Source organism: Seriola dumerili, unplaced genomic scaffold (genome assembly GCF_002260705.1).
Source record: "Seriola dumerili isolate Sdu_G_001 unplaced genomic scaffold, Sdu_1.0 BDQW01000025.1, whole genome shotgun sequence".
Classification (NCBI taxonomy): Eukaryota; Metazoa; Chordata; class Actinopteri; order Carangiformes; family Carangidae; genus Seriola; species Seriola dumerili.
The window spans coordinates 3,782,254-3,808,037 of NW_019174280.1; the positions used below are offsets into that span (position 1 = coordinate 3,782,254).

General features: G+C 40.0%; 1 protein-coding gene across 2 annotated transcripts in view; it reads right to left on the minus strand.

Annotated features, from left to right (window-relative positions):
* The window catches only part of fam184a (family with sequence similarity 184 member A), a 145,318-nt gene that overhangs the window by 83,118 nt on the left and 36,416 nt on the right, over positions 1–25,784 (minus strand). For both annotated transcript variants that reach the window (XM_022737911.1, XM_022737910.1), the window contains exons 2-6: positions 11,141–11,260; positions 9,699–9,857; positions 6,462–6,701; positions 6,055–6,138; positions 4,962–5,213 (exon numbers count right to left, since the gene is read on the minus strand). In XM_022737911.1, the coding sequence (XP_022593632.1) occupies positions 4,962–5,213; positions 6,055–6,138; positions 6,462–6,701; positions 9,699–9,857; positions 11,141–11,260 (855 nt within the window). The remainder of the gene's footprint in view (positions 1–4,961; positions 5,214–6,054; positions 6,139–6,461; positions 6,702–9,698; positions 9,858–11,140; positions 11,261–25,784) is intronic.

Here is a 25,784-nt window from a genome sequence, read left to right on the forward strand (position 1 = left end):
AATATAGAACCTAGAACCTTAGCTTTATAATTCACACAACACAGGGACTCTACCTTTATACTATATAGATCAATTAAAGTATCTGACCTGTCTTTACAAACTACTGCAATCCCAACAGACCTTAAATTGTTAATTATTGTCTCATTACTGCGAAAAATGTCTGAAGTGGCTCAATGTCAATGGCTTAAAATAATCAAATGTTTGTGGAACAAACCAGGCTCCATTTAGCAGCCTTTTATACAGTAGCTCCTGCGTGTTCAGGCAAATGTTAAAAGGTGGTGCAATTGCGAATGTGATTCCAATGCAAGAATTGCGATTGCATAGAAAGCAAGAGTTATTTGTGAGCTCTGTGAGAAAGGCTTCTAACTAGGCTGAAACATGGACACTATAGGCCTAACCAGCTACTTGAAAGACAAAGGCAAACATCCAGATGGAAATCTGTGTCAGTGTGGCAATTTAGAAATCAGTCTGCCATGTCATATCTCCCTGTGATGAATAGAGACACCAGCTATTCAGGGATTTGGACTTTTCTTTTTCTTTCAAGTCTTTTTTTTTTTTCATCAACTTACTGAGGGGCAGTTTTAAAAAGTATCTTACACTCCACTGGTCTGTATGTGAAAATATAAGATGAATAGGAAATGTCTGACTGTGGAGGGCAGCATTATGCCTCCGCAGCGTGCAGCTTGTCAGAGGCTCATTAGAAGATGTGAATTCGCCTGGGACGGCAAGAGTTCAAAATGTTTCAGCGGGAGAATCGGAGTTCTCTGGTGGCTGATTCTGAGTTTAGTCAGAGGTTGAGCTGCCGCACACAAACACACACACACACACCACACACCACACACACACACAACACACACACACAACACACACACACACACACACACACACACAGTAAACAATGAGTGTGTCTGTTGCTAGCTATCTTATAACTACAGTTGGAACACTGGGTTGTTTGAGGCTATTCAACAGACTACACAGCTGGTCCAGGAGTGAAATTCACTTTCTGTTTGAATCACTTTAGAAAAAACTAAAAAAAAAGATCAATACCAGGATGGGAACTACATCAGTATAATGCAGATTTCATATTAAAAATCAACAGGAGTATGAAGATGATTTTCTTTCGATGATGATGATGGCAGCCTGGAATTAGATCTATCTGCTATCTTGGTTTGGCCATTTGTGAAAGATGATTGATAAACTAAATCCCCATCAGTGCAGCACGCATATCTGTAATACGTTCAAAAATGACAAACCTGACTGGTTGCATCTTTTAACTCAATGAAATGGATTTATTCCAGTTAATTGCAAATCTAGAGAAAAAATTACATACATGCAGTACATTGCTGTCTCTTAAACCCACACACTTGCTGAGTTTCAAGTGATCTCTGTCTGGAATTTTTCAATGTTTGGATGGTGGTTTATAGTTCTGAAAATAGGCTCAGACTCAGGGTTTGGACAAGTGACAGATGAATGTGCTTTAGGCAATTAATTGTGAAGAGTAGTATCAACACAGGGATATCCACACAAAGTGGATATTTCTTGCAACTTTATCTTTTTTGTGCCATATAACCGTTGCATTTTATCTCCATTTTATCGTCTTATTACAGAGACAAATTTTGTAGGCTGTCCATTAAAAACTGTATCAGAATACGACCAATCAGATTTGGGAGTATGGTCTATTAAATTAAGGATGTTTCACCACCCCTTGTCCTGCTGAGTCTTCTTCTGTAGCGCTGTTATCAGCTGGAGCATGTGACCTGTTTGTTTACTCAGAACTCACCTTGATGGTGCCCTCAGACGTGGTGAGTGACGCCTGCAGCTTGTGGGACCTCCTCCCGGTTTTGCCGGGCTTCTCGTCCGTTACCCTTGCCAGCTCGGCCCTCAGCTTGCCGAGGGTTTTTCTTGAAGCGCCGCCTCCTGAGTCTGAAACTCCCGCCGAGCTCAGCCTCAGTGCGTTTCCACGCCAACAGGTTGTCGGCGGTCAGCTGCTGGGTTCTCTTCATGGCCTCCAAGCTCGCGCTCATAAAATGCCTGAGCACTGAAACCTGGGGAAAAGAAAAACCTGGTGTTGAAACTATTCCAACACCTAAATCCAAAAACAGCTTTAATTTAAATAAAATATGAAACATAAAGCAAAAGGCTTGAGGAACTGTGCTTTGTTTTACTTCTTTTCCTCCTTTGTTTCTTCATGGAAATACTGGATTGCCAATTTGAACAATTTGAAAAAGCTTTCTCATCTCAATGCTTCAAACGATCGACTCTGGTGAAAGTTGAAAGCCAAAACGAGATGGCTGACTGTTCACTGTCAATGAGGATGGTTTCTGTAAAAATAATAATAGCTTCTGAATGTGGTATTTAAATTGTTGCCCTTCTGCTTTTGCTGCAGACGAGTCTGCAGATCACAAGCCTTCACTTTCTGCAAGTCATCACACGAGAGCGCCAATGGAATGTAATTCTCTGCCCTTTTTAACCATTATTTATTCAAGGTATGTTTAGTAAGGCGACAGCCCCTTGGAGTGGAATTCAATTCTAGTAGGTCCAGATGAGATATTGTGGTGTTTCAACTTGTATAACGTTTTGAATCTGTGCAATGCTACAAAAAATTATTTAAAGCGGATCTGTTTGAACATGAATTACTATTTACAATTCAACTTTAGAAAAAGAAAGCATAATGTTGAACATGAGGTTCACTATAAATTAATCCAGGTTTGAAGAAAAAATAATGACCATGCTACCCTTAGTATACTGGAAAACAAAATTTGCAGAAACACAAGCACAGTTGCATTAATTAACTTTACATATATTCCATATTTGACACTTCTCTGGTGTTTTGAAGTGTTGATCCATAAGAAGATATATTTGTGGTTTTAAGAACCAAAAACCATCTCAATGTAGTTTTACATTTCCTCTCTCAGGCTTCTCTCTGGGGCTCTAGTAACAACAGGTCAGTGAGCCAATCAGAAGTGAGGAGGCTCTGAGCTTCTTTTCTGATTGGCTGACTGTTTTCTGAGTGATCCAATAAAGCAAATCTCAGGTAAACACGTACAAGGTTGGATAGTGGGTCCAGTGGGCAGGACTCGGGGCGTGGCTGAGGGCTGCTTTGTGACCGCTTTGTTGTGACATCACAAAGTTCCAGAAGTCCTGACGGCTGGTTTTAAGGCTCAGTGTCTGAATACAGGCTGTGTGCATTTCTCTGTGGACTGAGGCTTTGATACTTTCACAGTATTAATATAGAACCTAGACCTGCTTTATAATCACACAACACAGGGACGTCTACCTTTATACTATATAGATCATTAAAGTATCTGACCTGTCTTTACAAACTACTGCAATCCCAACAGACCTTAAATTGTTAATTATTGTCTCATTACTGCGAAAAAATGTCTGAAGTGGCTCAATGTCAATGGCTAAAATAATCAAATGTTTGTGGACAGACCAGGCTCCATTTAGCAGCCTTTTATACAGTAGCTCCTGCGTGTTCAGGCAAATGTTAAAAGGTGGTGCAATTGCGAATGTGATTCCAATGCAAGATTGCGATTGCATAGAAAGCAAGAGGTTATTTGTGAGCTCTGTGAGAAGGCTTCTAACTAGGCTGAAACATGGACACTATGGCCTAACCAGCTACTTGAAAGACAAAGGCAAACATCCAGATGGAATCTGTCAGTGTGGCAATTTAGAAACAGTCTGCCATGTCATATCTCCCTGTGATGAATAGAGACACCAGCTATTCAGGGATTTGGGACTTTCTTCTTTTTCTTTCAAGTCTTTTTTTTTTCATCAACTTACTGGAAGGGCAGTTTTAAAAGTATCTACACTCCACTGGTCTGTATGTGAAAATATAAGATGAATAGGAAATGTCTGACTGTGGAGGGCAGCATTATGCCTCGCAGCGTGCAGCTTGTCAGAGGCTCATTAGAAGATGTGAATTCGCCTGGGACGGCAAGAGTTCAAAATGTTTCAGCGGGAGAATCGGAGTCTCTGGTGGCTGAGTTCTGAGTTTAGTCAGAGGTTGAGCTGCCGCACACAAACACACACACACACACACACACACACACACACACACACACACACACACACACACACACACACACACACACACACACACAGTAACAATGAGTGTGTCTGTTGCTAGCTATCTTATAACTACAGTTGGAACACTGGTTGTTTGAGGCTATTCAACAGACTACACAGCTGGTCCAGAGTGAAATTCACTTTCTGTTTGAATCACCTTTAGAAAAAACTAAAAAAGATCCAATACCAGAGATGGGAACTACATCAGTATAATGCAGATTTCATATTAAAAATTAACAGCGTATGAAGATGATTTTCCGATGATGATGATGGCAGCCTGGAATAGATCTATCTGCTATCTTGGTTTGGCCATTTGTGAAAGATGATTGATAAACTAATCCCATCAGTGCAGCACGCATATCTGTAATACGTAAAATGACACTGACTGGTTGCATCTTTTAACTCAATGAAATGGATTTATCCAGTTAAGCAAATCTAGAGAAAAAAATACTACAGCAGTACATTGCTGTCTCTTAAACCCACACACTTGCTGAGTTTCAAGTGATCTCTGTCTGGATTTTCAATGTTTGGATGGTGGTTATAGTCTGAAATAGGCTCAGACTCAGGGTTTGGACAAGTGACAGATGAATGTGCTTTAGGCAATTTAATCTGTGAAGAGTAGTATCAACACAGGGATATCCACACAAAGTGGATATTTCTTGCACTTTATCTTTTTTGTGCCATATAACCGTTGCATTTTATCTCCATTTTATCGTCTATTACAGAGGACAAATTTTGTAGGCTGTCCATAAAAACTGTATCAGAATACGACCAATCAGATTTGGGAGTATGGTCTATTAAATTAGAGGATGTTTCACCACCCCTGTCCTGCTGAGTCTTCTGTAGCGCTGTTACAGCTGGAGCATGTGACCTGTTTGACTCAGACTCACCTTGATGGTGCCCTCAGACGTGGTGAGTGACGCCTGCAGCTTGTGGGACCTCTCCCGGTTTTCCCGGGCTTCGTCCGTTACCCTTGCCAGCTCGGCCCTCAGCTTGCCGAGGGTTTTCTGAAGCGCCGCCTCCTGAGTCTGAAACTCCCGCCGCAGCTCAGCCTCAGTGCGTTTCCACGCCAACAGGTTGTCGGCGGTCAGCTGCTGGGTTCTCTTCATGGCCTCCAGCTCGCGCTCATAAAATGCCTGAGCCTGGGGAAAGAAAAACCTGGTGTGAAACTATCCAACACCTAAATCCAAACAGCTTAATTTAAATATGAAACATAAAGCAAAAGGCCTTGAGGACTGTGCTTTGTTTTACTTCTTTCCTCCTTTGTTTCTTCATGGAAATCTGGATTGCAATTTGAACAATTTGAAAAGCTTTCTCATCTCATGCTTCAAACGATCGACTCTGGTGAAAGTTGAAGCCAAAACGAGATGGCTGACTGTTCACTGTCAATGAGGATGGTTTCTGTAAAAATTAATAGCTTCTGAATGTGGTATTTAAATTGTGCCCTTCTGCTTTTGCTGCAGACGAGTCTGCAGATCACAGCCTCACTTTCTGCAAGGTCGACACGAGAGCGCCAATGAATGTAATTCTCTGCCCTTTTTAACCATTATTTATTCAAGGATGTTTAGTAGAGCGACAGCCCCTTGGAGTGGAATCAATTCTAGTAGGTCCAGATGAGATATTGTGTGTTTCAACTTGTATAACGTTTTGAATCTGTGCAATGCTACAAAAAATTATTAAAGCGGATGTTCTGAACATGAATTACTATTTACTATTCAACTTTAGAAAAAGAAGCATAATGTTGAACATGAGGTTCACTATAAATTAATCCAGGTTTGAAGAAAAAATAATGACCATGCTACCCTTAGTATACTGGAAAACATATTTGCAGAAACACAAGCACAGTTGCATTAATTAACTTTACATATATGAATGTATTCTCTTTATGAAAATATAAAAGAATATAAAATATAGCTTTTTAGACTAATGCATAGATGTAATTACAGCCTAATGCTCCAACCCAAAAATGAGTGGCTGTAGTACCTTGCTGAGTTTGGCCTCATACTCCTCCACCAGTCTCTTCTTGTCTTGTTTGAGCTCCTCCACTCGCTCTGTCAAAGAATCCACCTGTAACAAATCAGTGTGACATGTAAAGAGCAGCTCAGCTGTGGTAGAGTTTGAAACAATCTTCAGAGCCTTAGTGATTTTTTGAAGAGAGGTAGAATCTTTCCTGACACCTCTGATGTAATAGGCAGGGGCCTTATATAAAAAGTTTGACCTGCTGTGCTCTAGAGTTGATGCAGCAGGTTAATTCTCTGGCTCATACACAAACAGTTAATAAGTCAGTAATCACTGCTGTCCCACTTTCTTCTGGTCTTCCCCGGGGTGATTTAGTTTGTTGCTCTGGCTTTCAGGAACTGCTCTACTTTTGCAGTTAGTTGGTGTGTTACCTCAGCCTTATGGAGCTGTCCCAGTTTCTCCTGGTCTTTACTGTAGTTTGCGTTCTGGCTCTGGTGGCTGCGGAGGAGCTCCTGGATCTCCTGTCTGTGCTGGGCCTTCAGCTCTTCCAGAGCAGCCCTCTTCTCCTGCTCGAACTGGGCCTGGGCCTGGCTGAACGTACGCAGCTTCTCCTCAAAGGACCGCCGCATCTCCTCCACCTCCCTCGACATTGACACCACACGCTGCGTGTGCTGCCAGAGAAGACAGGAATAAAGGCCTGAGCTAAGAGGAAGAATGATTTATGGGTTTGTAGGCTTCTTAAACAGAGGGTAAACTTTTTAAACACTCCAAGCCAGGTGGTGATGCACTGGCTCAGGGGAATTTGACCTTCTGGCTGCCAATCTGTCTGCTCTAAATTAGCACTGAAAACCAGCAAGCAGACTAAACAGAAACCAAACATTTGAACAGTAAGCTACAGATCAGGGTCTAAATATAACAAGAAAACTATTATATTGCATTGGTGTAGCATGTCAATATCAATCAGACACAGATTGATACAAATATTCAATACTGACTCGATGGGTGGTCTACAGGACAAACAATAATCTTCTCCAGATCTACACACAGACTCACACCTTTCATTTAATTTGGCTGTACAGTCTGAAATTAGCATTTGATTAACTACAGCAGCAGATAATTACACATTCACTCAAACTAACTACTAGTTGCAATTTGTACCTGAACATGAGCTCCAAAGGTTCATATGAATGGTGAATTTTGTGCAACATGGAGTTCTGAAACAGCTGTGGAATCACATAAAAATTAAACCACGGATCTAAAGACACGAAGCTTAACGAAAGTTCAGTCGGGAAGACTACCTTAAAATCACAAGCACCGTTTCCTGCTATCTCTTAAGCTGCACCAGCTCATTCTCGTCTTCCAATCACAACCTGACACACTGACCTTTAGCCAATGACTTGTAAGCTGTCAAACTTTAAAACTTTAAAACAAACTTTAAAAACCCTTCACCACCCCAACCATGGATGCCTGACCATCTCCAATCAAAACCCTCCGATCAGAAGTTTCCCTCTCATCAAGATGTTCCCATCCTCGAGCTCCATTCCTCATCACCACCACCAGTGTCTAGGCTCCAGGGAAGTTTCCTCTAATGGTGAGCTACTTCCTGCCGGGATCTGAGCGTATTCTTTCTGTTCACAATAAAATCCACTTCTAAACATTTCTCACACTCTGCTGTTCCTGTCATTATTCTTTCCTGATTGAAATACAAGCTGAGGTCAGAGAGAGCTGAGAGCTACTGATAAAAGAGCCGGCGGAGGGTGTGACTGACAGCATTTTCTTTCCCATATCAAGGTCAGTAGCATCATCAGGTATTGCACTTTTATGACAACGCCGTGTATGTTCTTTCTATCAGTGTCACTCAAAATCATCCATCCAGTTGTTTTTCCCTTCCTTTGTACCTGAAGGCAGCCTCTGTATATAAATCTATACATATAATGTCATCCATCTATCTAATCTGTCATCTACTATATCTGTAACAGTGTTCACTGTCTTCCATACACACATGAAGAGAAAAGGTCATACACAGGATGACTTATATACTGTTAAATACTGTAAACTGTGCACACACTTGACACTGACACTTAATACAGGAATCAAATCAAAAAGTCTTTAGTTTTTAGTCACTTTACTTTATGGTTATGTCTCTATCAGTATGAGTTAAGGAGGATGTACTGTTGCTACTGTTAGCACAGTTAGCACACTAGCCACACAATGGTGGTTAAGCCAGAAGCAAGATCAATGTGAGGTGTCCTAATATTAAAGGATACATACCAGCCAATCAGAAACATGTATTTTCACTAGGAAAATGCTATAATAAACAAAATACACACACACACACACACACACACACACACACACACACACACACACCCACACCCACACCCACCCACAAACACACACACACACACACAAGCCTTGTGAGGAAAGTAATTTACGCTTCATGTGTCATGGGTAGGATGAATAGCTAGGGGACATCAAAAAAGGTGTAAAAGCATTCGAGACGCATTGAAATCCAATTGTTCAAACCACCTCAGGAGCTGTTTGACATGCATTCTAGCCTGCGTGGTCCCTCTGTGCTGTGGTGGAACGAGTTACCAGACTCGATTCGGTCAACAAAATCCCTCTCCGTCCTCAAAAACGTGCTCCATCCGAGAGTACTTACTCACCTAATATGCCCTCTCTCTCTCTCTCTCTCTCTCTCTCTCTTTATCTCTCAAAAAATAAAGTAATAAAAGTAAATAAAATAATAAATTTTCATTCCCTAGGCACTTACTCACTTATTTGTGGAATTTGTGTCAGATGCAAGACTTCTCCTTGAAATACTTTGGCTTGGATTGCACCTTATTTGTATGTTGCGTTGGACAAAAGCATCTCTCAAATGAATATGTGCTTTGAAAAGGTGCAGATGCATCTGTCTCTTTAAGACGTGTAGGTAATATTTGCTTCTCCCAACTGTAACTACGTCGGACAACAACCTGAAGATAGCCACTCACAGGGCCTTCCTGTTTCATGAACCTAAAGCTACAGGAACAGGCAGCACTCTGAACACATAAGATGATACAGAAGACGCCCTCTGATCCCTGACCACAGATTGATCTGTGTGGGTATCATCCACATGACTGTGCTAGTTTATGGATAGCTATAAACTAGCTACAGTAGCTTAAGTGTTTTGTTGTGACTTAGCCATTAAAGTGTATAAGATATCCTTCTTTTGGTGTTACCAAACAGCTTCTTCTGCATTACCACCATTAATGGCTGACACTAATTTGCATGTAGCCTGAGAGGACCAGGACAGATTGACATCATATTTCTGACCTGGCCAACAGAGATGCATATATGTGGCTAGTTGTTAACTAGTAAAAAACTAGTAAAAAGTTGTAAAATCATCATCTTTTTATCTGGATAGAAAATACCAGACATAACAATCGAACATGAGGCCTAAAGGAGCCCCGATAACTGCTGCTACTACTACTACACAAAGAGTCAAATGACCAAAGGAAAGCGGTGCTGTTGACAGAGCGACTCTGCAGCCTCACAGCAGGACGGACAAACAGACATTAGTACTGATTACCTGCAGCTGTGACTGCAGCATCCTGCAGGGCACAGCTGCCGATTACCAGTGACGCACACAGAGACACTACGTCACACCACACCCTTCCTCTGTCTACCTGAGCCTCAGTGCAAAGCTGCATGTCCTCCACCCTCTGACGGTAGCTCTCAAACTCAGCCAGCGCCTGTCTCTTCATCCTCTCGTGAAGCTCCATGGACTCCTCCAGAGACTGGATCCGCCTCTTCAGGTCCATCTCATCGCTGATCTTGCTCTTGTACTGGAACATACATGTAGGATTCATGTGTTTGGAAATGTTTAAGGGTAGGAAGTGTAGGAAGGAAGGATAGGATAGGATACATGTGCCACACACCAAACTTCATTGACATTTTTACATAATTTAATAAACNATGTGTTTGGAAATGTTTAAGGGTAGGAAGTGTAGGAAGGGAGGATAGGATAGGATACATGTGCCACATTGAAGGGGAAATAATGTGTGAGAAAATGTACAAAAATGCCTTGTGCCACAATTTCTAAAAATATCTTTCAAAATTCCACCAAACTTCATTGACATTTTTACATAATTTAATAAAGAAGCCAATAGACAGAAAGTATAAAAGGAAAAGTAAACAAAGGTAGAAGTCTCCTTGGTGACTTGGTGATTTCAGCTTTAATTAAAACTGCATTTTTGAATAGACTGGCTGACGTGCTCAGACTTCAGATGTTGCAGAGATTTAGCTCATTATGAAAAGCAAATTAAAAGATTAAACAGGTACATTAAATTCAGTTGAATTCACTACATTGCATTCAAAGCACAGCCGTAAACTATCCCCCTGGTAGACTTTATGAAGAAGTATAGCATGTAAATGTCAGTATATATGAGCTTATTGGTTCAAGGTTAGCCACACTGCTGTCAGGGAAGCAAGTAGTTCTCATTAGGAGTGATGACATATAGATCTAAATTATTAATATTCAGCTGTTTAAACATTGATGAATTTGTTTTGAACGTGATCTCAGTTCTCTGGCTACCCAGTGGATCAGCCGCTATCACCTACAGAGGAATAATGTGTGTATCAGCTATAGATAACTGTATAATATACACTGATACTGTCTCATTCTGACTGACCTGAGTCCTTTTGGTTGTTAAAATCCTCACACCCATGCCAAAAAGTACAAAATCTTTGCTGCACTACTTCAACAATTTAACAAGAAAACGTTATTTATAACTCATGATCTGTCAGTCATTCCAGAGGTAATAATATGCATTTTCTTATTCTCCCCGGGAAGCAGCAATTGATTGCATTACTTATTTAAATTAATATTCATTTACACACACCCACAAAACTGCTTTCTCTCCTCACTTCAAATGTCTGTCAAGTCAGCTTCCTTCCATCTAAACTGCGTGAAGAAAAAAGTAAACTTTTCTGACTTTCCTCATCAAAGTGGAAGGAACGCTTCTACTCACAGAACATTGGCTTTGAATTTTAAAAGTGAGACAGCAGGGTCTTAGTGATAAAAAATAAATGCAGAGTAAGGATAACGGAAGAAAAAGAGCATATAAACCTGTAATATCTTCTCCCTGGTCTCGGACAGGATCTGCTGCACCTCCTCCTCGTGGGCCTCCTTCAGAGTGGCGATGGCCGCCTCATGTTCGTCGTTTTTCGTGTTCAGTGCATAGATGACCTGCGACGGAGAAAGAGAATGTACAGTGTGAGAGCGCGGTCTGACATGCTTTAACTGCAGTGTTTGGTAGATTTCATTCAAACATTAAAGTGGAGTCTAAATAAAACAGTAAAACATTATAGCGTGCAGGTAAAGTGAGGAAAACAGGTGGAATAGGAAAACAGTAAGATAAAAGGAAGCCTGACGTTGATGTGTTTTTTTTTTTAAAGAAAGGAACTGCCAAAGCTTGATACCTTGAAACACTGAAGAATCTGGATGAGGCATTATGCCACCACCACTGCTTGCGCTAGGTTGACAAGTGAAAGAACAGTGTGTATCAAGGAAGGAAACACTGGAGAGACTCAGCCACATGTTTGAACCTCAGTCAGCCCCAGATTCAGGAGTTTATGAGGGGTTTGTTGTGACCAGAATCTAAGACGTATCAGAACGGTTAGCATAGTTATTTGTTTGTGTTGTTTGTTAGCTTGTGACTGGCAGTGGCTGACACAGTGTTAGTGGTTGTGCTAATACAAACTCTTCTTTCTGTACTGATAAGGTTTTGGGTTTATTTTGCCCCCCCCCTCCATCCACACAAGGTAACAGGATTGGTCCCTTTGGTTTTTATAGCCGTGTTTCCATGAACCAGGAACCATTCACGTTATTGGTTCACTGCAGTTCCAAGGTGGAAATACTCAGTCATGGTGTTGACTGGTTATTTCACTCATGATATGTCTTGTATTCTAAAAAACATCACACTTGATTTCCATCAGAGAGGGTCAATTTAATACATGAATAAATTTGAGCGAAGAAAATGAAATTTCACTGCATGTTTCTGTTTAAACGTTGCTGTGGCCAATGTAATTTCTACCAAGAGACCATCATCTAACCAGTATGTAGGCAAACCCTTGTCAAAGCTAACATTAATCATTTATTACATTATATATTTCCTCAAACCATCTTACAGATCAGCTATAATGAAGACATGAAGCAGGCAGAGAAATGCAAATGACTGCCGTATTACTGCGTACAGTGTATTCCAGTTCGGGCCTTGATGTTTCTAGTATTAGCTCAGAAGCATCAGTGATGCCCCACAGTCATAAATTAGAAATCGGTTGATGCCGTGTATTGCTGGGGATAAAAATAACACAAGCAAACTGTTGTGCATGAGATTGACCTTTTAAATCCGTCCCAAAAATACATGCAGCCATCCAGAGAGCTGTAATCTGACAGCACAGCGATCCCCTGCTCACAGGCAGAGAGAGAGGGAGAAAGGGAGAGAGAGGAATGGGTTTTACATTTCCACATGAAAAACCATGAGAGAGTCTTCCCAATGCTTCTCTCCCTGCCGTGAGAAACAAAGCTATGTGTTGCCTCTTTGAAAAACCCCCAGTCAATAATTCAGCACATTGAACTGTGCCATGGTGCTAAACAGCCTCTGTTTACTTTGGACCGAAGTCCGTCAACAGAATTAGAAGTGGGAGCGCAGAGAAGAGAGGCGAGAAAAACGAGGGCAAAAAGCTTTTTCTTTGAAACAATGACATCCACTTTTTTATGCCTTGCCATGCCTTGCTGAGAGATGAAAGGATTTAGCTTGACAAGTGGTGGTGTTTTTCAAATTCCTATTTGTTTATTCCACACACACACTTTGTTTTTTCTGACAGCCACAGAGCTCAGTGAGAGAAACTAAGACACATTATAATCAGGAGGTTCTAAACCCCTCATTCCATTGTGTTGGCCTGTTAACGCGAATAAGATCACTGTCATTTATTTTTTGCTTAAGCAGGTATAATGTTTCCCATGTTAACCATCTTAATTTTGTGTGTTAGCATGTTAATACGCTAAACAAACCAACTAAGCTATTTGCTGATTAGCACTAAACACATAGAATGTCATTAGTTTTGCAGGTACTTGGTCATAAATCAAAGAATTCAACAAAAGAGGGATGGGACACAAATCATTATGCCAAATTTCATGGCAATTCATGTAACAGCTGTTCAGACATTTAACTCAAAATCCCAAATGTCAAACTCATGGGGGCGCTAGGGGAAAGGTCAGGAGATCACAAAAATCAGTAGGTTTTATCCTCTGGGGAACACGAATGTTTGTAAAAAAATTCATAGCGACCCACGCGACATTCATTCATTAACCATACCGCTTATCATTTAAGGGTCGCACGGGGGGCTGGAGCCAGCTGGCATTGGGCGAGGGCGGGGTACACCCTTGACAGGTTGCCAGTCTATCACTAAGCTGACAAACCACCATTCACACTCATATACACACCTAAAGGCAATTTAGAGTCGCCAATCAAGCTAACCTCCATGTCTTTTGATTGTGGGAGGAAGCCGGAGCACCTGGAGGTAACCCACACAGGCATGAAGAGAACATGCCGGCCTGACCCATCCAACAGTTGTTAAAATATTTCAGTCTGGACCAAAGTTGTTGCCAGACCAATTAAAATAGCCACACCACTAACATGGTAAATAACCCACATATTACCAAGCGTCAACCTACATGGCTGAGAAATTAAGCCAAAATGGAAGGACCAAAAACTGCAGTTCCTCTAATGACCACTAGAGTCTGGCTCCAAAAGTGAGTCAATCCCCGTAGACTCCCATGGAAAAATGCCCAACTTTACAGCAGAAATAAACATGTTTACACACAAAAAACAGTTTTGCCTGCTAATGTCCCCCTTCATGACAACTGTACGGGGGGTGAATTTTTATATAACTCATCTGTTTGAATTTTATTAAGGCTTAGAGATATACATAGTTGAGGGCATGGCCACTTTGAGTGACAGGTGGGTGAGCATATGCTTGCCACAAACCAGCACACACCAAAGTCTTTTTTTTTTGATTAGCCAAGAGCTAGGCGGAGTCAGGCCCTGCCCAGATGGCGACGGCGCAGCGGCCCACTCCTCTCATCAGAAACCTATAGGTGATGTCGCGGAGGCTACGTACATCTTTATATACACTATGATTGAGACGTATTAAGATGAAATGAAAGGTTGTAACTGAAGCATTTCAAGTAAAGACAAGATTATCCACAAGGGCTTTACAATCTGTTTGGACCTCTCATGTCACGTCTTTCACTGTTTTTTTTTTTTTCATGTGCTCAAATTTGGAATGAAATGTCCAAGATCAGAGATAAACCACGAGGAGCCACACAAAGCTGAGAAAATTCGGCATGTTATCCAAAATAAAACATCTTTTCCCACACAAGTCTAAATTATTCAGCCAGCTCAGTCTCTCATCAGCTTAGGAAGTGAATGGAGCAGGCGTAAAAGTTAGAGCAGCTAAAATCTCCATCACATCCCGAGAGTCATCAGCACATTTCTGCAGATGAAATGCTGTAATCATTCTGCTGTGGGGTCTTCTGACACACACACACACACAGACACACACAGACACACACACACACACACACACACACACACACACAAAATAGCATACATACATGTATACACACACAAGTACGGAAGTAAACACACACACACACACCCCAGCAGAGGCTGTCAAGATCCTCACCCGTGTCCAAACTCATCAGTGTAATTCGCCTGCTAAATGGTCAGAGAGACAAGGAGGAAGAGACAATTGTGTGTAAATGTGTGCGCTTGATTGTGTTAGCCTGAAAGACAAAGGCTGCAAAAGCTGCCATCATTGTCATCATGAGAGGTCGGCCAATATTGAATCTTGGAAGGCAGCAACAAGCCAGAAGCTGATATTGTTTTAAAGGGGGCTGTAGATATCTGCTAATATTGTGGTTCAATATTCACAATATTTGAATATGACATTATTCATACGAGGGATTTATGTACTATTTTAATGCTATATAATAACATATTTTAGGTATCATACAACATGCTAGGCACATACAGTATATTCAGGGCTATCAAAGGAACCATCCTGACTTTTGGGGTTTTGTGAGTTGTATGGTACACAGGATTTAGGAGGCTTTCTTACCCTTAACTGAGCCTCTGAGGGAGTGCTTACTCTCAGATTGTGGTCTTGTTAAGGCTGTGCACAGCCTCAAAGAAAGTCCTGCCTTAAGGTGGAATTATGATTCTCTGTCAAGGTGTTGTGCGGCAGGTACACACAGAGTTTGGCTCATGATTTAACCCTTTGAACTGCCACAACACAAGATACTGTGCCGAGCATTGTTATACATATACTTGATTATATACCCTTAACTGTGCTTACATTCCCTCATTCACAGTGTGACAAGAGTGTGACAATCACAGCACGGACAAAGTCTGCATTTGTAAAGGTTTTCTAGATCACAAAATACAAGATTATCATTTTCTCTTCACTGTCAGCAGACACTATTGGTTCTGGAAACATGTACAAGGAAAACACGGATCGGCCCAAGCTGACCAATTTCAGCTCTTGCTGTCTTCCTATAGCCCATGCAGGTCTGATGTGTAGCTACATTTTTGAGGAGGAGCCAGAACCACAAGTGTATGTACACCAACACCTCAGTGGAGAAGCATAATTCTGCTTTAAAGCTGCATGAATACAGTTTTTTGGCCAACAGAACAAGCTGTGCACACAGCAATGACACTTTATGAGATTATGACTAATGCAAATAATAAAGCAGCAGTAACACTCACTTGGAATTGTGTTTCAGCCTACGTGATGAATATAAGTCAAATATTCACTCTCCTTATAGCTCTGTTTTTGTCTCTACCAACTCCTCAGGGAAATATGTGGCTCTTCAGCTGTTCCACTATGTTTACCAGCTAGTCTTTCACTTTGTCTGTCTGCTGTTTGATGCTGAGCATGTAATGCACAACAGGTTCATCAAGACTGTTGAGCTGCCTGCTGTTGCTAGAGATGAAACTCATGACCGGGAGCCGAAAAATTAAAGCTGCTGCTCGTAAAAACCAAAACAATGAGCTGAAAAATGCTTGAACACTACATAGAACTGATGGGAACTTAAGTATTGGGTGGGTTTGACCCCTTTCACATTATGCGTTGTCGTTTCATCCATTGTTTAAAAAATGTATTAGTGCAGCTTTAAGAGTGACAGGGGAAAAAAAGTGCTTGCTAGCTATGATCAGATCAGGAACACAATGCTATCATGCAGACGAAAGAAAAGTGAATTTTCAATTTTTTGTGCTTTTGGTTCAACACCATGTTAGATGAATGTTAATCTAAATGTAATTTTATACTGTTGAGTCTAAACTTAAATCTCATTATGGGAAAAGTAAATATCATTGTTAAATGAAATACATGTTTGTGCCAGCCTCAAACATGGGTTTCCTTTTATCAAATATAATAGTGGTCTGCTTGTAGGCATGTCGGTGTGTGCATCTTTCTAAAGTGTGACTGTGTGAGAAACAGAGAGAGAGAGAGAGTGTGAGAGAGACACAGAGAGAGGGCGAGCGTGAGAGCGTGAGCCTGGTAGCAAGTGATCTTTTCTCATCTCCTTGGGTCGATCAGTCCATGTCCTTGGAGGAGCTTGCATAAATGACAGTGATATCAGGCAGATCGATAAGGTGACGGCGAAATGCCACAAATTTTGCCTGTCAGCTGGGAGAAAGTCACAGCTGAGAAACTCACTAAGACTTTCAGCAGGCGTGCCGCAGCTGAGTCCCTGCTAGCTGTGCCATGAAACATGACTGTGCTGTCAAACAGTGTAAAAGCTGAGAAAAAAAAAGTCACTTCCTTCACAGAACTTCCTTCTGCTCGCTTTTACTTTAACTTTAATCTCTGTTGTTGTACTTTCTTGGCTTCATGTTATTCCCTCCATACAAGACAACTACAAAACCATAAGAATTTTCCACAGATGTAAACTTTTTTTTCTTTTATCTTTTTCCACTGTTTTTGTTTTGATACAGTACTTGTTAGTAAGGAAGAATGTCAAATTGTGAATATTCTGCATTTTACTCTTGACATTTGCTTGTCAAAATAAAATTCAGGAACCAGGTTCAACGCACAAACTGTAACTGTGGCAAAATGCATCAAATGAACGTTCGTTTCTATGAATATATTAGCAAATGCTAACAGCTACAGCATCTACATAGAAATAAAATTCAGTCAATCTGGAAAATAAAAACTAAACTGAATCAGCTTTTCACGTATCGCTTCATATCGACTACAAAAGTCTCTTATGAAGTCATGTGTCTACAGTTGAGTCCAAATAACCTTGTTTTCTTAAATCAAGCGGAAACATTTTTCCAACAGAAATCATTATGTACCATAGAGTACACTCTATTTTCTAGAATTTAGTGCCTTAAAGAAGGTAAAGAATAAAGATGCAGGTATTAGAATCAAGAAAAATGTTGACTGGTTTTTGAAAATATATGACAATATTCTAAGTACAATGGCAGATATATTAACTTATTCTAAGAAAATTAATCACCAGAAAGGTTCGCAAGTGAGACATCGTACAACATGTCTCGTTTACGTCTCATCTATGACAAAAACGCCACCACCAAAATAAATAAATAAATAAAAGTTTAATCAGACAAGCAACAAAATCCCTGCAGAACATTTCAACAATAGCAGAGTGAGGTAGTCTGACCGGGGAGGTAAGTCATAGCTTTTTAATTAGGTAATAAAACACAAGATTATGTGGTGTGATCAAAGCAGAATATGCTGTTTCATCTTCACTTCTCCAACACTCTCAAATCTGAAAATTTGTCACTCTAAATTGCTTATGAGCACTATTTTTAGACTTCTTGCTTTTTCCCAGTGCCAGTGTTACCTAGTCGGTCACTAGTTTCCCTCACGAGGAAAAATATGCCCAATTTTTGTTTGCACAGTTCTGGTTTATAGTTAAATACTTTGATGATTTGTTGCTGTGTTTTTAAAGCCAAAAGAAAAAGGAAATTTGTAGTGTAGCTCTATGTGCAAACACTATGATTAGATATTAGATATTCATCTATTTCTTCATGCAAGTAATATAAAACACCAGTAAAGGAAGTAGGGGGTAAAAGTTTAGCTGAAGGTTACACTAAATGAAATGGTGTTTGTTAGAGTCCACTGTGCTGCCAAAGTCTTTGAACCGGCAGGATGAAAGCGACCAAAGTAAAGTCCGACTAAATGTTAGTCTGTGCAGCAAATGGGATCACAAAAGTATCTGAACCAATCTACAGACCAAAGAAACAAATTTTAAGTCAGTTTGCACCCAAGTGTGAATGCAAACATGATACCAAACGCGCAACATGTTGTTCCTGTGGTCGAGTGTCATCGGCTTTACACAAGTCAAAAGAGAGAAATAAAAGAAGAAAAGACACTGGTTCAGAAACAGGAACAAGGTTCAAAGGATCTAATGACTCCAAACAAACCCTGCCTGGCAGCTATATCCTTTTATTTCCACTCTCATAGGCCTGAACACACACACATCCACACACACCTAACTCATCTCTCAGCTCCAGTCTCTCTGTCAGCTGATGAGACTTTGATGATAATGAAGATGTCTAATGATGACCATTTCACTACCTTAACACTAGCTAGGAGTCATTTTCCAGCCTGTGGCAGTAGAGCTTTGTCTTATGAGTGCAGTGAGTGTGGGCACATAAAGGAGAGTGATGCAGCATGATGAAGAATGTACTGAGCACTGAAGAAGCACTGCTAACTGCAGTGTGGTTTATAAGAATGGAATGGCTGCCATTTCTTATATTAAAAATCATTTTTCATTTTAAGTTCATGAATTTTGCCATAGGAATAGTTTGACAAGCTACTGGTCCCAGGACATAAACCCCCTTAAAACTGCAAGTTGTTTTTACACGAATTAAAAAAGCTATTTTCATGTTTTGCTACTGCTACATAGCCTGCATTAGCATTAAAAGCTGTTTACTTTCTTTGCCAAGAGCTTCAGCCAGTTTTGCAATTGCAGTACAAGAGGTTATAATACGTCCCCTGAGCATCACTACTTCATCAGGGCAAACTGGACACTACGGTGACTTGGTGTCGGAAAGTGAGAAACCAACCGGGCTTGGTCTAGCTGGTTAGCATGCTAACTTCAGTACAAGAAAAGAAGCGATAGAAAAGGGTTTCTTTCCACCGCTGGAGACAGCTGTTGGTGAGTAAAGGAATGACGTTTGATGCTGAACTCACGTTTCTTCTAGACTTAACAGCTGTTAATGCTAACATTAGCTATGTAGCAATGTTTTTAAAGTTAATTTCTTTTAAAACAAGATAACCAGTAGCTGTAGCCTTTTATTTAAATTGAAAGATTTGAGAGTGGTATTGATCTTTTCATCTCACTCTTGCACAACGAATTCCCTAGAAAAGGCCAAACTAGTCCTTGAAGATCAATTTTCATTCCTGAGACAGACCAGAGGGTGAAAAAAAACCATAAAAATGTCAAACAGCATGTCAAATTATTTCAGCCACACATGTAACATACAGTAGAATGCGGTGTGTTATACATTATGGAAAATGCTGTATTATTTAGAATCATCCAAACCACTTTCTCTGACCCCTTACTGTAATTTCTGCTCAGTCACAGGTGATTCAAAAGTAAAATCTTGCAAATATGAATGACTGTAGCAGTGTATTGATTTTGCAAACTTGTGGATAAAATCGTTAACCGTGTGGAAGAAGGGCAACGGGGATAAGCGGCATTTAATTGCTGCAACAACTATTGATGTGTCATTTCGCTGGCAGAACGCTTTTAGAGCAGCGGCTGTTGCAGAGGGTAGTCAGTTTAGTGGAAAACTGGTTTAGCAAGCAATTAACTTCATCATTACTGCTGCATACCAAACCATATTGTTCTGTTGGGTGAGAAGCCGGCCTCGTTTTCTTCTTTTTCCTCAGCTCATTCCCTCTATCTCATGACATAACCCTTTATATATCCACAGGAGCAAATACAGTCACCTTTAGCAGTGTAGTGGTAGTTGTCCTTGACTAAAAAAATAATCCTTACTTCCTGAATAATTCTTACATTTTCTTTCACCTAATTACTTATTGGTTGATTTAAAAAAATGTTGAATTTGTTTTCTTTCTTTACAAGTTTATTCTTGACCTTGGAATCAATTTGTGTGACAAAATCTTAGTTTTTTCTGAGCTTTCAGTCACATTTTATGGTCTTAATCAGTAAATGGAAATTCTCTCTCTCACCTGAGCAAGTTCCATTCACATATGAAGACTGTGAGCTGCAGTTGAAAGCTCCTAAAAGCTGATAAGAGGACCTTGAGCTGAGATTATTTATCATAGTTTGTAGATAATGCTTTATAGCTATATTTCCCCTTAAGACCATAAACAAAAACCAAGCGAATTGATCTTTAGTTCATAAAGATCCTGATTAGCTAATCAGAATCATCAAGTAGAAGTAACAGCCCTGTCCACCCCTGTGCTGTACATCCTGGAGGTATTTTGGACCTAATGCTTGATAACTGTAATGGTTTCAAATACAACTCAGCTGAACGATGTGATGAGACATGAGTGCAAAAGCCTCCTGAGCCACAGTGAGGTACATTAAAAGGTAATTATCATTATCTTCTTACACTCATTATCTTTTAATCATTGTCTAATTGGAAATTTAATTTCTAATTTTGAGTGCGAGGCCGCGGTTGTATCACACTTTGATTGCATAATTCTTCACTCTATCTGTTCGGTTCACTTCTGAGGATGTATTTTACACCCATGCCATGAAGCAGATGGGGTCATTAAAGTTAACATGGTGCCTAAAGCCAGTTCTTATCCAATTAACCAGTTGTTAACCTCCATGATGTGTGCTAAAGTTGGAGTCTGTGCAGAATTGTGTATGTGTGTGTGTGTGTGTGTTGAGCTAAGAATAATTTCCAGTTTCAATTAGTCTGCCCATTATTTTCTTCCTGAATGGATGAATCATTTATTTAACCTGTATTTAATCAGGTAGTCTCATTGAGATCCAGATCTCTTTTGAAAGAAAGACCTGGAGGATCAGTGGGACTTGGAGAAAATAGTGAATAATGCTGTCAGAATTTCCCAGAGCCTGAGGTGACGGGTTCAAATTGCTTGTTTTGTTAAGCCAATGGACCAAATCTAAAAAGACTGACTATCATGTTTGAAATACAGAAGCTTACAATATATTTTGGCTTTAAAGAATGACAATTAATAATCAATAGTCTCCATTATACCCTCAGATAATGTCATGTTCTCAGCCTAAAGTCTAAGAATAATGTATGAATTTGACAACATAAGAAAACTAGAATCACCTCCTTGTGGTTGTATACCTTCGCTTACCAGCCAAGTTGCAGGAAATAGAGTCACAATCTCCACTTCCTGCATTACAGCATTAAATAATGACCAGAAATGTTTTTGCAGAACATTATGATGTCACAGTGAAGTTGACCTTGGACAATTTGGATATAAAATGTCATCACTTCATTTTATCCTCATGTACATTTGAGTTAAATTTTGTCATAGTTAGTGAATGAATTTGTGAGTTATTACCAAAAACGTGTTTTGTGAGGTGCATGACAGAAGTAACGAAATTCCCTCTGGGCATTCCAGATACACTGCATTCACAAGAGAGTGACATCACAGTCGACTTGAAACCAGTTCATCTTTGACTCCAACTGAATGTTTGGGCCAGATCTCAACAATTTTCCTCAAAGTGGTCTTACCAGAGACCACATTCAGGAGGTCAAAACCTTGTTTTGTGAGGTCACCGTGACGTTGACCTTTGGCCACCAAAATCTAATCCCAAAAACTCATCCTTGAGTCCTGATAAATTGAGAATTATTTGTTATAACCTGAGTCATTAAAACAATTCTGTCTAAAGAAATGAAACACCAGCTATATGCAGATTAAACCTAATATTGGTATCAGCTACTTTTCACCACTGCAGTGTGCTGCACCGCCAGTTCAACTTTCCCCCACCACCACTGTCTCAAAGTTTCAGAAAAAATGCACACAGAGGCGGCGCGCCATCTCATTTCCACAGCCTCAACATTATGCGTTTGCTGGGAGTGAATTTAACGAAGCAGAGAGAGAGCGAGATAGGAAGCATAATTACTTTAATTATAATGTGTAGCTGTGATCTGCTAAACTGTAAGGTGCACCTTAATCCGCCAGCTAATTATGGGACGTTCTGCGGTGGAGTAAGTGGCGGTGCTGTTGAGATGGAGCTGAGCTGGCGAGTAAAAGCGCAAAGTTTGGCCTTAATTAAACGCTGAATCTGAGATCAGTGGTTCAGATCTTTTAGGATTATGGCAAATAAACTGCATCAGCGTTGGATTTTAAATTAAGGAATCTGAAAAAAAAAAAAAAAAGTTGTGACTTGCTTGTTAGAATCCGTTCAGTCGACTGAGGAGGGAAGCGAAGCTCACTGTGGACTGTACATGTTCTCCGCTCTGTTTTTTGGGAAAGCTTTTAATGCAAATGCCTCACATAGCTCTTGAACACTGCTAAATAAATCAAAAGGCCACTCACCAATGTTTTTGAGATGATAACATTTGAACGCATCAGTTATATACAGACTTTGATATAGCCCTATTTCTGAAGAGAATAAATTGCCACAAAATAGGAACCTCTACCAAACAGAAACGGTACTGCCTCACATGGTGCAGGTTCTTTGTTTAGAAGTGAATATTTTACAATTCTGATTCTCAGGTCACAACATTTTTCTAAAAATACAAGAAGAACAGATAAAAACTGAGATGTCTAAGTGTTACAGAAATGCTGTACCCTTTCAAATAAAATCTTTAAAAGTGACTCTCACTTCAAAAAAAGTGTCCAGCGTGACTGTCTACTTATGATCCAACACTGAGATATCAACATCTGGCAAGCAAATGTTACTCAGTATAAAGTGAGAGATCTTGTAGAGTTATTACTGAAAGGTTTAGCAGCCAAAAGTATTTCTGTCACACAGTTTACCCACCACAGTGAAAATGAAAGACCCGTCACAGTTCAAGCAGAATATCAAATCCAAACAAATATCAAACAAACACAGAGTCCTATTTAACTCATTTAAATTTTTACTCTTAAATATTGCATTTGTTCCAATGGGAAAAATAACCCACTTATTTTCATTCCGGTTTATTTACTCGCTGTCTTGTCTTCCCTCTGCCTCCCTGTTTGGCAGGGACAAGAGCAGCACGTCATCCATTCAACAGCAGACATTAAATGTTAGAATTAAAAGACTAAATACAAGTCATTGGCTTTCAAATTCTACTCATGATAGCTTCATTTGCAGTGATGTGTAACTGAATGAACACATTTTAATTTAACAGTAGCAGATTTACTGAGACTTCTGCATCTCGTTTGAGATGTCTTCACAGCTCAAAGACAAATATGTTATTTACCACAAACAGGCTCAGAGGTGGGGGAATGCTGCACGTAAACAGTGATATGCACCGTTGTACTTTTAAGTATATGCATTTAAGAAAGGATCAGGCAAACAGCAGTAAATCCACATTCACCACTGGTGATAAATCCTTTGTAGGTTCTTTGTAGGTCTTGTGCAGGAAAAAGTAAATGTGGGCCTCAGTTACCGTTTCTATGCAGGAAATATTACCAAAACACAGGTGGCCAAACATATGTTTAGAGTGAATCTAAATCCAAATCTTAAGTTTCGTTTTGCCTGGGGAGTATTTCAAGTTTAGCAGTTGTTGGCATGACAGCCAAAATTCAGCACTATGACTGGATATTTAACCAGTTATTCTCTCCTATGCTGCCAATGCACATGTAACCTACAGTAAAAGCATATGGCTTCTAAAGTCTATATGTGTATATTTGTGTGTTGTATTATGTAATCTAAACACTAGAGCAGTCTTTAATTGAATAATAAGCACCATCTGGAGCCATTAGTACACTGTAAGTTCTGAGTGCATTTTGTTGTTCTTTCACACACACACGCACGCATGCACGCACGCACGCACGCACGCACGCATGCATGCACACACACACACAAAATAAATGTTGCTGTTGCATAATACTGGAAAGCATCTTAACTATTTTATGGAGATAGAAATTCAGACAAAATATATACACCACATCTTCATTATGTTAGTACATTATTTCAAAAAGCACCAGTGTTAGTATAATTTGCGCACACATACACACACACACACACACACACACACACACACACACTGAGTGTTAAAGCAGATGCCTCAGCTTCTTTCATGTCTCTGATGGCTGCATGGATAAATAAATGACAATGTGGGGCTGTTATAAATTTTGCATTATGGTGGGTTTGTCTGTGGCAGATGCATTGACTCATGCATGTGTCACAGAATTAATGGCGATAATGTCTTTGTTTACTAGACTGGCTGTCTGTGGTTGGCACTGTGTGATTTCATATCTTTAACATCATCAACTATTTCAGCTTTTAGATTCAAGAAAAGTGGGAATGTTGAAAAGTTGAAAGGGAAAACTACAACACTTGATGCTAAGAAATCAAGGCACAAAGTCAAAGCAACACATTTCAACTCGTGATTTGCACTGCACTGACTTTTGCTTTTGTTTTAAAAACACCCTTAAAAGCACATCCTGCTAAAAGTTCACAGCAAGAATTTTTAAAAAATATGTTGGAAAAGTCACTTTCCTTTGAATAAGAATAAAAATAATTGAATGAAGCAGATTTTGGTCCTCTACACTGGCCTCCTTGAGGTGCCTGGAGAGCTAAAGCACATAGTAACACAATCACAGTCATCTATAGCAGGAGAGGTGAGATAAGCTGTCAAAGAGGAGTCTTGTGAGCCATGTGAAGAACAATGTCAGCTCCTGGGCCTTTTGTCCTTTCCTTCTAGCTTTCAGATCTCTGATACAATTGGGATTCAGCCTGGGTGCTGTCGGTGGCCCTGTGTTTGTGTGTGTGTGTTGTGGACACCCTCAGTTTATAACAGCCTTTCCTCTGTTTCTTTTCATCTTTCCATGGGTCCCGGCAGTGTCACACTTCTACAACAGCTCTTTGGCCAGGTTTTGTTAAGGCGGACTGAGAGGGTTCATCCTACTCTCTTCCTTTCTTCACAAGGATTTAGTTTACCATTGAATTCAGTCAGAAAAGCTATCAGCTTTACTCTGTTTGTTGCCACCATATCTGAGAAAGCACTTCAAGTAAAGATTTTCGTGTACCAAATGCAGTTTCCCTAGGAATTACATTCATACTGGACCTTTAACTCCACATGTCACTATCCATGTCCAATGCTACGGTTTAGTTCCAATGCAGGGAATAATGTGTCTTTTATATAGTCAGGTATAAAGTAAGGGGGTGTGGCGGTCAGGATGGGGGATGGGGGTGTAGCGACTTTCATGCAGCAAACTAAGATTTGTGTCCAGTCACTGAAAACCGAATAAAATTTGCCTTTTTGTTAAATGCATATATTCCTATCCAAGTATTTTTGTACCTTAAATAGTTTACTCGCCATAAACACAACCTTCCCCTAAACAAACATACTGTAGATACCATGCATAGAAACTATTCAATACTGTAATTTAAAAGGTCCCATATTTTACACTTTTCCTGTGTTTTATTTGAAGGTTTAATCCATAAGAAGATATAGTTTTAGTTTTAAGTACCGCATCACTCTTGAAAAGAGGAATATCCTGCCACTGCTCTTGCTTAGCATCACAATTTATTGAATTTATTGGTTTGTAGTACCAAAAACCAT